This window comes from Electrona antarctica (assembly GCF_951216825.1).
Source record: "Electrona antarctica genome assembly, chromosome: 1".
NCBI lineage: Eukaryota > Metazoa > Chordata > Actinopteri > Myctophiformes > Myctophidae > Electrona > Electrona antarctica.
The window spans coordinates 31,608,277-31,621,498 of NC_136806.1; the positions used below are offsets into that span (position 1 = coordinate 31,608,277).

The 13,222-nt window shown below is 47.8% G+C and overlaps 1 protein-coding gene across 1 annotated transcript in view; it reads right to left on the reverse strand.

The window, feature by feature from the left end:
• Positions 1–13,222, reverse strand: part of fat4 (FAT atypical cadherin 4) — a gene marked incomplete at its 5' end in the record, with an annotated part of 141,231 nt that overhangs the window by 15,144 nt on the left and 112,865 nt on the right. The window contains 4 exons of the mRNA XM_079512858.1: positions 1,855–2,162; positions 2,581–2,685; positions 4,343–8,695; positions 12,031–12,281. Of these exons, the coding sequence (XP_079368984.1) occupies positions 1,855–2,162; positions 2,581–2,685; positions 4,343–8,695; positions 12,031–12,281 (5,017 nt within the window). The remainder of the gene's footprint in view (positions 1–1,854; positions 2,163–2,580; positions 2,686–4,342; positions 8,696–12,030; positions 12,282–13,222) is intronic.

Consider the following 13,222-nt stretch of genomic DNA (forward strand, 5'->3'; position numbering starts at 1 on the left):
AGAGATCCAGTATAAGTCATTGGTTGCATGCTGAAAATAGCTTGTAGATCTGCTATTTTCAGCAAGTGTAAAATCAGCCATTACGACGGCATCAAGGCCCGCCAGAACACATTTTAGTCGACAAAAATCAACTGTAGATTCAGTCGACTAAAATCCTACGATATTTAGTCGACTTTAGTAGACTAACACTAAAACAAAATACGAGGTGACAAATTGTGACTAAAACTAAATTAAAACTATTCAAGAGACTATGAATAAAACTAAAATCAAAATTTGCTGTCAAAATCCACACTGGCTCCTCCGAGTACAGTTGGAGCTCTTTCTGTTGCGGTGTCTCGTCTCGTGCGTTTCGGCAGCATTGAGCCACGATGGGCTGCTGCTACACATTACTGTTCTGAAGAGGTAATCCAGCTAATCAAGGGCATAGTGATTAGTTGGCTTTGCGAATGAGCTTGTATTTGAAACATTTCTGAAAACACATGATGATTTTCAGCTTCTATCACATGTTTTCTTTGACTGAATGGAAAAACAAACACAAAAGCTATTCAGGATGCTCTGGTTTGTTCTCTATGTGTTTTTTACATAACCGGGGGATGGAGTTATAGCAGGGCCATCAGTAGCCAGTGGCTCACACCTGGGACCGGGGGGTTGTGATGACAGCTAGACATTTCTGATTGAATTTATACTGCCCTAGGGAATAGATACACAACTGTGGAGACCCCCCTGCCCACGCGGGCAGGGGGGTCGCACGCACGCACGCACGCACGCACGCACGCACGCACGCACGCACGCACGCACGCACTCACTGGTTGGTCTGACGTCCTAATAATACGAAAAAACCCATGAATCCGACTACCCAATATTGCGAGCATAGAGTCACATACTAACCCTATCCCCAAACCCTAACCATAGAGCCCCATACGAACCATTCAAAAATTAGACCATCAACAGTTAAAGGGATAGTTCAGATTTTTGCCCCCCCTAATATTCCTCCCCATTCGCATATACCTGCTCTATTTGAAGAGCAGTGCACAGGGCAGCATCACATACAGTCATCAACGCGTGCTGTATTCCTTTTCCAACCAATCACTCTGCACTATCTCCAAACTGACAATTTAATGATTTTACCAGTTTCCTATGGAACCTCCCAGTGCACAGTGGGAAGTGACAGATTTGAAGTCCAGAAGGAGAGTTCGTTCTAGAAGGTTTGACAGGGCCTGGTCAGATGTTTCTCTCTCTGTGCAACTCCCCCCCCGCCCTCTCTCTCTCTTCCATCCTTCTCTCTCTCTGCTTCCCTTTCTCACATCCTTTCTCTTTCACTCTTCTTTCCTCCTCTCTCTCTCTCTCTCTCTCTCTCTCTCTCTCTCTCCCTCCTCGCCACGACAGAGCTGGCACAGAGAAGCATCTTATTCAAGAGTACAAGAGACAGACTCTCAGCTTTCAGAGAGCTGTTTTGGACCCTGATACTATAAATCACAACGAGCAGTAAAATATAATTACAAACCATGAAAACCTCAAACAGAGCCACCCGTGGTTTCGAGGGTTTAATTATGATCTGATGGTGCAAAAAAGAATACAAGGCCCGAAATTTGGACAAAGCTCTCCAGCTATTAAAAAAAACAACTAGCAGCTATTGGAAGCCTGGTCCACCATACAGGCCTGCTCCATGTGGAGGCATTCACATTTTCCTCGACGTTACTGTAAGAGCCATTAAGACCTTCCATCATGAAATATAGTATTCCCAGTTCCCACCCAGGCATTTACAAATTAAAACAATTAAACCAACCACTTTCCAACTGCGGCATTGGGAACCACCAGAAACAACAAGTAAAAAAGCCACAGTATGATTCTTACCATTCCGGCCCTGCGGGCGATGACCGTGTGGAACTGTCCGTCGGAGACCTTTATCATGGTCATGAGTTTATAAGTCCCGCTTCCCAGGTTAAAGGAGAAGCGCATCCGTCCCTCGAAGATCTCTAGGGCCAGGAACTCGGCCTTGTCTCCGGTCTGGTTGTCGTGGTTGTACATGAGCAGCGCGTTGCTCTGGAGCGTGGCGAACTTGATGTAGATGTAGTTGTTGTTGGGATCCAGGGAGGGGAACTCCATGTACGACAGCTCCTCGAAGCCGTAGCTGTTGAGCTCGCAGTGCTTGCCGAACACCCCTGAGGAGGAACGAATGGATAAGAATGAGACGGGGACGGTGAAGGCCAGGAAGCCGTGTGAATGACTTAACAGTTACCACACACAGCAGCATAGTGGAGCGTCTTCTCTAGACACTATAAACATTCTGCTACAGTAGTCATGACGGAGAAATAGAAATACAAATATGCCTATAGCTGGTGTCATGTGAAGTCAAGTTTTGAGGACAAGCAGGCATATTTTCAAATTGATTTAAGATATTTCATGAAAGCACACATACACACATGTGACAATCGAGGCAACTGAAGTTTTACAGCAGCGGTAGATGACACAGGGACACAAAGCCAAATGCCAATGAAACATTGTTTTACTAGAGAAAACATCAAACAACATCTATACTGTAAGTTTTCTGATAATCCTCCATTTATGACTACTACTCACCAAATGGACAGTGACAATAATATCCATCCACCCGATTCTGACAGGAGCCGCCATTAAAACATGGGTTACACTCACAGTGATTGATGATGGAATCACACGTTTTGCCTGGGTTCACAAAACAACACAAATTGAAACAGATGAGGTGGCAGGCGACACAGGGAAAACACCATGAGGACCGACGGGGTCATGCTCTGAGGGGAATTTCCCCACAGCCCCAGACACCAAGGCCTTTCATCACCTCGGCCTTAGAAGAAACACACTGTACATATATGCATCTCAACACATCATTTAATCCAGGATTGAGTCTTAAAATCGTATTTTTTGTTTGAGTGGAAAAGAATATGGCAACAAGGTGAGATAGGTTTCTTGTTTCTCAGCCTCATTTGAGGTGATGATACCATCTGGTAATCAGAAAGCTTATTTCTTTTTTCTTTTTTGCACTATGTAACCCAATATGAGGCCCAAGATGTAACTGTATACCTCAGTTTTTACTTATTTTGAAGAATAACAGGTTTTTTTTCCGGTTTAGTTTTAGTTTTTGCTCAATACCAGATGAAATGGCTTTTGAATATGAACATTTTTGCAATGTAAAAAATAAAAAAAACAGTTCAAATGTGCATGTAAATGTGAAATCCTGTCATTCGCACGTGGAAAAGTAAACATTCTAAAATGATGAATGGGGTGTTAACGCAGACATACAGACATAACGATAAGGACTGTGTCACTATGGACAGTTATAGACAGAACCAGTGGTGGAAAGTACATTTACTTCACACATAGCACAGAAAGACTGGCAACAATGGCAACCGCTTGAGTATAGTACTAGGTATCATGGGCTCTAAATCTAGGGAAAAGTAGCTTTAATGGAGACAGATATCAGTGCCAAAACCGGGGCAGGAAAAACAGGAAGCTGGTGGTTCAAATTGGGGGCATGAAAACTACTGTAAGTCAATAGGTGCAATTCTTCTAGCGGAGCCTCGTTTGTCTTGATGAAATCCCAAAGGTTTATGGTCATTTTTCATCGTCGTAATAAAAGCGGACACTAATGAGCAAATCGCCCTGTTAGGGGGGTTCCATTTCTGAAATGTCTTTCGAATGCTGCCGTCATTGGCAGACCAAACAACAGGCAGGAGTCAAAATGACTGCTTCTCATGATACAAAAAAAAAAAGAAAAAAAAGCTCCCAGCCTTATTAAGAGTAATATTATAGTGCATATATCACCAGGAGTGATTTAACTCCCAGCATTCCATACCTAGTCTAATTCATTTATACTACCGCTGATTTGGCAAATGATTCAATACGTGGCCAAATAAGTAAACCCTTGAGAAAGAAACCCGTTCTGCACGCAGTCAAATAATAAAAGGTTGCTGTGTGTGGTCAAAATTGCACGCAGCGTCTATCGAGGGCATACGAAGAAATGTGATACTAGTGAACCGTGGAGAACAGAGTCTATGTTAAGGCCCTGCCTAGGGTTAGCTCTGTAGTATCATGGTTTTTATTAAAGTAAACAGGGCAGGCTGATCGCATCACAGCTGATACCCCCCCAACTAGTCATCCCAAAACCAAACTGTGTTTGGCAGCTATGCTGGTATGCTCAGGTTACGACACCTCTTGAAAATGCTTAGAGGAAAATATTTACTTTGGATGAATAACAGTCGCAATACTGCGTGTGTGTGTGCGTGTGTGCGTGTGTGTGTGTGCGTGTGTGTGTGTGTGTGTGTGTGTGCGTGCATGCGTAGGGATTGGTATGCAGTAGGCCTACCTGAAAATCCTGATTTGCAGAGGCAGTTGAAGCCACCTGGGTAGTTCTGGCAGAGCGCCCCGTTCTTGCAGGGGTTGGACAGGCATTCGTTGATGTCCCTCTCACAGGCCATCCCCGTGAAACCCTCGGGGCAGGTGCACGAGAAGCCCCCCACCAGATTATGGCAAGTCCCGCCATTGTGGCAGGGCGACGGCAGGCACTCGTCGATGTCCGTCTCGCACAGAGCTCCGGCGTACCCTGGCCGGCAGCTGCACGCGTAGGGCTGCAGGGGATGGTTGGAGACCAGGATCACGGGGACACTTTCCTCTGTCTTCATGTCCGGCCCGACGCTGAGACGCCGCTTGCAGCTGCCTCCGTTCTGGCAGGGGTTACGTGTGCAGGGGTCGTGGTCCACCGCGTCTATGTGCACGCCGCTCTGTCTGTGCAGGATGTCTCTGATGCTCTGGAAGAACGTCGCCACGCCACTGGGGCTGACGTACTGCCCGTGGCCACCGCGCTTCACCGCCACCGTCAAGAACGTCCGGTTGTTCGACTCGAACGCGCCGTACAGCAGCACGCCCGTGCCCATGCCCGCCAGCTGAGAGTTGGCGATGCGCAAGAAGCTGAGGTAGTGGTCGGTGAGGAAGCTCTGCACGCTCTGTGACTGGAGCCGGATGAGTATGCTGTTGTCCACTGTGGCATTGGTGTACCCCAGGAAGAAGACGCGGGCGGTGTTGCTGACCGTGCCGTGGACGCCGTCGCTGCTGCGGATGGTCAGCTCGAAGGTTCCGTCCGCGGAGCGAGCTTTGGAGTTGAGGTTGCACGTGCCCGTCGGAATGCTGAACAGGCCGGAGGAGGGAGGAATTAGAGAGCAGTGGAACCTGTCCTGGCTGTCGGGGTCTTGGGGTTTTACCACCCCTAGGGAACCTCCAGGGAACATGTTCCCAAAGTAATGGACAAAGATCTCCATGGACCTGGGCTCTGAGGGGTTGTCGTTCTCATCGTTGACCTTGACGTGAACCGTTCCCGTGGAAGACATTTGAGGAACACCAGAGTCCTTGATCACTACGGAGAGGTAGAAGTCGCTGATCTGTTCCCTGTCGATCTCTCGGCTGGTGGTCAACACTCCGGATGAACTGAGGCTGAAGTAGCTGTTGGAGGAGCCAGTGTTGAGGAGGCTATATGTGAACGGACCCTGATTGGGTGGCAGATCCGGGTCAGACGCCGCCAGAGTTGTGACTGCAGTTCCCGCCCTCTGGTTCTCCATGACCTCTGCGATGGCAGTTGTCAAAGTTGGACCGTTGTCGTTGATGTCTTCAAGATTCACGATCAATGTGGCGCTGCCGGTAGCTGATGGTGAGCCAGTGTCCACAGCGAGGATAGTTAGATTATATACAGGTATTGTCTCTCTGTCTAGCTCTGCAGAGACAGACACTTGGCCAGTTTGGGGGTTGATTGTGAAAACATTTTTGTCAGACTCCGGAGCGATGGAGTATGAGAATCTGCTCCAGCTTGGGACAGAGTCAGAATCGTCGGCGCTCACAAAGGTGACCAGACCACCGGCAGAGAGGCCCTCACTGATCTGAACGTCATACAGCTCTTGTGTAAAGACAGGAGGGTCGTTGGCATCGAGTATTGTGATGTTCACAAACACCTCATCGATATCCGCACCTCGGATGCTTCCTGCGTTCTTGGCCAGCACCTTCAGAGAAATCTTTTCCTCTTTCTCACGGTCGAGTGTACCCGTGACGTAAATCTGGCCCGTTTTCCTATTGATGCCAAAGCCCTTCTTTCTACTCTTCCCAAAAATGAGGTAGTAAACCACTCCGTCGTCTCCCTGGTCCCGGTCACTGGCAAACACCTCCCCGACTACTGTGCCTCTTGGAGCGGCTTCAGACGTTTCAAAGTAGTACTGTTTGGAGACAAAGCGAGGCACATATTCATTGGCTCCCTTCAGCTGTATGTTGACATTGGCGAAGCTACAGCGCTCCTCGTCTGGAACATTGAAGGCCTTCACTGTCAAATGGTAAACCTGCTTTGCCTCGTAATCCAAGAACCCCTGTGTGGTAATGACGCCGGTGTTTGGATCAATGCCAAACAGGTCGCTGTCTGACGACTGAATCACGTAGGCCATGACGGCATTCGCCCCCGAATCGCGGTCAGTGGCGTTCATTTTAACGACAGTGGTGCCACTGGGAACGTTCTCCTGCACGAGTGGGAAGTACTCGTCGGGATCGAACACGGGTGGGTTGTCGTTAACGTCCGTCACGTGAATTGTCACCGTGACGTAGCTGGTCTTTGCAATCCAACCCCCGTCTGTGGCTGAAACTCTAATCTCATGTCGTTGTTCCTCCTCAAAGTCAAGTGGATGAGCAAGGGACAATACTCCAGTTTTGCTATTGACTACAAACAGTCCCTCGTCATTCCCTGAGGTGATGTTGTATGTGATGAGGCCATTCATTTCTTTATCCTTGTCTCTGGCAGAGAGGGTCCTTATTGCAGTTCCCACAGCAAGGCTTTCAGGCACCGTCGCCGTGATTTGGCTTTGGGAGAACTCTGGGGTGTGGTGATTCTCTTCCGTCACTGCCACTCGTACTTGGGTTCGTGCCGACAATGGAGGGTTGCCTTTGTCTCGGGCGGTGACCTCAAAGAGGAAAACCTTATTCATGTCAGAGGTGAGAGGGGAGGCGACAATCACCCACCCACTCTGTTTATCCAGCTTGAATTTGCTAGAGCTGTTCCCTCCTGATATGATGTACTCAACTGCCGAATTTAGGCCAAAGTCTTTCTCGTCATACGCTACCACCCTGACAAGTTTTGTGCCAACCTTGACACTTTTAGTGACAGGTGTGAAATATTTTGGCGACTCAAACTTGGGAGGATTGTCGTTGCTATCCACAATGTTTATAATGACTGTGGTCTCACTCATCAGGGGTTTGTTACCACGGTCAGAGGCGGTCACAATAAAGCTGTGGCGATTCATGTTCATTCTACCAGCGCCCGTCGAGTTCTGATACCTCAGCTGCTGCTTCACAAATATTTCTCCCGTGCTTGAGTTGATCCTGAAATACTCCGACTGGGATCGTATGAAATAGAACAGTTTTCCGTTAAAGCCCTCGTCCGGGTCAGTGGCAAACACCTGAGTGACCGGAGAGCCCACCTCGGTGAGCTCTGGGTGGTCCAGGTAGTAGGACGGACGACTGAACCTGGGGGCATTGTCGTTGACGTCCGTTATGAATATGGTGACGTCGGTGCTGACAGTCCAGCCGGAATCGTGGGCGGACACCTTGGCGATGTAGTGATCCGTGTCCTCTCTGTTGAGAGGCCTGCTGATAGTTATGTCGCCCGTGTTCGGATTGATATTGAACGGAAGGCTCGGATCTGTGATCGAATAACGGCTGACGGCGTTCGCGCCCGAGTCCTCGTCGGTGGTGGTGACTCTGGTGACCGTGTAGCCCACGGGAGCGTTCTCAGGCACCGTGGCGCTGAAGATTTTGGAAAACCTGGGGGCGTTGTCGTTCACGTCCAGCACGCCGATCAGGACTTTGACCACCGTGCTTTTGGGCGACGAGCCCCTGTCGGTGGCTTTGACCTTCAGCGCGTACTGTGCCACCTTCTCACGGTCCAGAGGCCGGGTGGTGCGGATCTCGCCGGTGGCCCGGTTGACGCTGAAGCTGTTCTCCTTGTTGCCGTCCACGATGGCGTACTCCAGCTGCCCGTTGGGCCCGCTGTCCCGGTCCACCGCGGAGACCATCAGCACACGCTGCGGGGAAAGGTTCTCGAGGATCTCGGCGTGAAACGGCTCCCGGTCGAACACCGGGTGGTTGTCGTTCACGTCCAGCACGCTGATTTCCACCTTCTCGTAGGAGGAGTACGGCGGGAAGCCTTGGTCCCTGGCCTCCACCCAGAGCACGTACTGTTGGATGTGCTCGTAGTCCAGCGGGTGCTTGATGGACAGCTCGCCCGTCAGCTGGTCCACGTGGAAGGCGTTGTCCAGGTTGCCGCTGGCGATGTAGTAGGACAGCGAGCCGCCCCTCCTCGAGGACCCGCTCACCGTCGTCACGACGGTGTTGGTGGGCTGGCTTTCGGGAAACGTGAAGGTGTGATCCCTCACTTTGATGATGGGGAAATCTCCCCCGGTGACAAAGCGCACCGTCACTGTGGTCGTGTCCGTTTTGGGATTGACGCCGCCGTCCTTCACCCGGACGGTGAGCGTGACCTCCGAGCTTCCCATCAGCCTTTCGTTGGCCGTGATGGCGCCTCGGACCGGGTCGATCTGGAACTTCTCAGAGTTGCGTCCCGTCAGGGAGTAGTGCAGCAGGGCGTTGGAGCCGGCATCCTCGTCGGTCACAGTAACGGCAAACACCAAGGAACCTAAACATGATACAAGACAAGGACAAGGTCAAACACCAAGGAACCTAAACATGATACAAGACAAGGACAAGGTCAAACACCAAGGAACCTAAACATGATACAAGACAATCAAACACCAAGGAACCTAAACATGATAAAAGACAATCAAACACCAAGGAACCTAAACATGATAAAAGACAATCAAACACCAAGGAACCTAAACATGATAAAAGACAATCAAACACCAAGGAACCTAAACATGATAAAAGACAATCAAACACCAAGGAACCTAAACATGATTAAAGACAAGGACAAGGTCAAACACCAAGGAACCTAAACATGATAAAAGACAATCAAACACCAAGGAACCTAAACATGATAAAAGACAAGGACAAGGTCAAACACCAAGGAACCTAAACATGATAAAAGACAATCAAACACCAAGGAACCTAAACATGATAAAAGACAATCAAACACCAAGGAACCTAAACATGATACAAGACAATCAAACACCAAGGAACCTAAACATGATAAAAGACAATCAAACACCAAGGAACCTAAACATGATAAAAGACAATCAAACACCAAGGAACCTAAACATGATAAAAGACAATCAAACACCAAGGAACCTAACAATGATAAAAGACAAGGACAAGGTCAAACACCAAGGAACCTAACAATGATAAAAGACAATCGTATGAATACATCATTGAATGCAAATGGCTTTTTATGTCCAATTGTTTTCTGTGCAAAAATTATGCATACATTATGCATCATTGTGAAAAATACATTGAGTATACATCTACAGTAAATGGCCCTGTGTACTGTGGTAAATCAAATACTGTAACTGGAGAAAGAATATATCTCCATAAATGGGTGGATATAAAAATGTTCAAGGCTTTATTCTCTTTAATTGTAATCTATTTAGCACTATTCATTGATTTTCAAGGCTTTTTGAGCAACATCAAAGGGGCCTTTCTTTATGCAAAACAGTATGAATATGAACATGGACAATCAAAATACCAAAAGACAACAGAAGCTCTGTTACGGTGGTATTTTGATTATTTTGTTTATTGTCCGTCTTGTTGTGAGTTCTAACATGATGAAGCAAATGAAAATGTCTGCATGATGACAAAGGGGCCAAACGTCTAAACAGGGTTTGTCTGTACAGTATGTCTGTCTTTGGATTGACCAAAACAATCTGAGATTGGTTTGACCACTGGCATATGCATGAAGTATAGTGTTAGTTTTTCCCAAATTTAACGTGTTCATTAGTGGGTATACTCAGAGATAAGGGGCAATGCCAGGGCCCAAATCCCCTCTACACCAAAAATCTTTGCAGAAAATAGCCGATCTACAACAAGCTCACAATGCATCGCAATGCTAGTGTTCAAGCGGTACATTGATTGGCAGGTTTCCAGCTGTCTAATAGTGATGTATATGAGCCCAGGGATACACACAGAACACTGTCTATGAGCCCAGGGATACACATAGAACACTGTCTATGAGCCCAGGGATACACACAGAACACTGTCTATGAGCCCAGGGATACACACAGAACACTGTATATGAGCCCAGGGATACACACAGAACACTGTCTATGAGCCCAGGGATACACACAGAACACTGTCTATGAGCCCAGGGATACACACAGAACACTGTCTATGAGCCCAGGGATACACACAGAACACTGTCTATGAGCCCAGGGATACACACAGAACACTGTATATGAGCCCAGGGATACACACAGAACACTGTCTATGAGCCCAGGGATACACACAGAACACTGTCTATGAGCCCAGGGATACACACAGAACACTGTCTATGAGCCCAGGGATACACACAGAACACTGTCTATGAGCCCAGGGATACACACAGAACACTGTCTATGAGCCCAGGGATACACACAGAACACTGTATATGAGCCCAGGGATACACACAGAACACTGTCTATGAGCCCAGGGATACACACAGAACACTGTCTATGAGCCCAGGGATACACACAGAACACTGTCTATGAGCCCAGGGATACACACAGAACACTGTCTATGAGCCCAGGGATACACACAGAACACTGTATATGAGCCCAGGGATACACACAGAACACTGTCTATGAGCCCAGGGATACACACAGAACACTGTCTATGAGCCCAGGGATACACACAGAACACTGTCTATGAGCCCAGGGATACACACAGAACACTGTCTATGAGCCCAGGGATACACACAGAACACTGTCTATGAGCCCAGGGATACACACAGAACACTGTATATGAGCCCAGGGATACACACAGAACACTGTATATGAGCCCAGGGATACACACAGAACACTGTCTAATAGTGCTGTATATGAGCCCAGGGATACACACAGAACACTGTCTAATAGTGCTGTATATGAGCCCAGGGATACACACAGAACACTAGAGAGAAGGTAATAGTGCTGTATATGAGCCCAGGGATACACACAGAACACTGTATATGAGCCCAGGGATACACACAGAACACTAGAGAGAAGGACAGCTGTTATAAAGGACTTTGATTTAAACGCATACCAAGTAGCAGATCCACGGCTGGGCTAAACGTAGGCTATATAGCATACATGGTCAACTGGCGGCCCGGGGGCCACATGGTGGGGGCCCCCACCTTCACTTAATGTGGCCCTCAGGTTAATATTGGAATACTGATATATTATTGATTTCAGCTGTTACAATTCCAAACATGCAAACATGACCTGCTTTAATTACTTCAGTCTAAATTAGTAGCTTAATGAGTAGTATTCAAATGTTATTGTCTTTTTTTAATGTCCAATGTATCTGTATTTATGTCCAATGTATCTGTATTTAGTTTAGTCTGTATTTAGGGCCACTCACTCCAGTGGCCCTCTGGAGTGAGTGTGGAAATATATTGGCCCTCTCCATCTTCAAAGTTGCCCATCCATGCTATATACTGTAGTATAGTACAGTATGTGTGTGGTCAATAAAGCACAGAATCTTTCATTACAAAACCGTATAATGAATTGCGTTGGCAAGAACCCAAAGTGCTAGGTGCAGCGTGGTACAATGACAACGACCAATCGGCAGTCGGGGACTTTTATACAGTTGCATGGCAGTAAATTACAATTACAGATCCGACTTTTTACTTAATACCCCAAATCTAAGCTGTTTATTATTATCATTTCTGTCACAGGCTAGTATCTGTATTGGAAGTTACGGTAAGCCTCAATACTGCACCTAGTTTGGCACTGTGTATCTCTCGTTGAGGACAAGTATTATAATATAATAGGAACACATAAAAAGGAAGTGGATCACTGCCTCCAGAACAAATAAAGGACAAGTGTGTCTTGCTGGAGCACCAACCTGCTGAAGTGGAGGCGGAGATGTGAGTGACGTAGGGATGGTGGTGGAAGCGGGGAGGGTTGTCATTGATATCGGTCACTGTCACGGACACGGTGGCAGAGCTGGACATGGCCCGGGGCAGTCCTCCGTCTGTTGCCACCACCAGCAGCTGGTAATTAGCTCTGGCTTCACGGTCGAGCAGCGAGCTGGTGATGATCTGCCCGGTTGCTGGGTTGATGGAGAACTGACCATTCCCTCCAGTCAGACTGTAGCTGTATGGGGGGGATAGAATAAAATAGGGCATTCAATAAGAGCAATAAGAGATGGGATAGATTTATTTACTCTTTTAAACAGAGTAGGGGACATTTTCTTAAATAATTATCCACTTGGCGGGGGGGATGTTTCGATCTACAAGCTCACAGCGCTTCACAACGCAATGCATTATGAGCTTGTAGATTGGCTATTTTTGCCAAAGAGATTTGGTGTAGCCTACACAGAAAAAAAGAAAACACGCTCCACCTACAGAACCAACTCAGGTGCAGGTCTGCAGGAGCCAGTTGCACCACCTCACACTAAGTTCAAACTGCTTAAATGGCTTATGCATTACTGTATGCATATATACAATGGAGGTTTTAATTGCTTACGCTATATCCTACTATAAATGCGCCACGTCTCTGCGTACGTGCGTGCGTACGTGTGTTTACGGTTGTAATGCACATAACTCCAGAACCGTTTGACCCACCGACTTCACATTCGACACACGCGTTCCACACCCCCACAGGGAGTGCAGTGCCAGGTATTGAGTCGGTCGGACCCACGGTTCTCCAGAACCACCACAAAAGGCTCTGGTCAGGCTCTGCCAGTGGGCCTAATGAGGCCAACTCCTTTCTCCTGGGCAAGGCTCTGCCAGTGGACCTAATGAGGCCAACTCCTTTCACCTGGGCAATTTCCAGCCTCTGCCTCAGCCAATTGAGGCTCAACCAATCAGGCTCTGCCAGTGGGCCGAATTGATTGCCAAGCACACTTTTCAGTTTGCAGTCTTCACACACAGGCACATACACAGACACCGGCTGACAGTTAAAACGGGAGCTATGACAACGTATATAATTAGGTTCCCAAGTTGCATCGTTCCCAAGTAGGTCGGTGGCCGACTGCGACGGGCACGTGCAGGTCTAGTATATACAAATCTACAAGATCACAACGCGTTGCATCG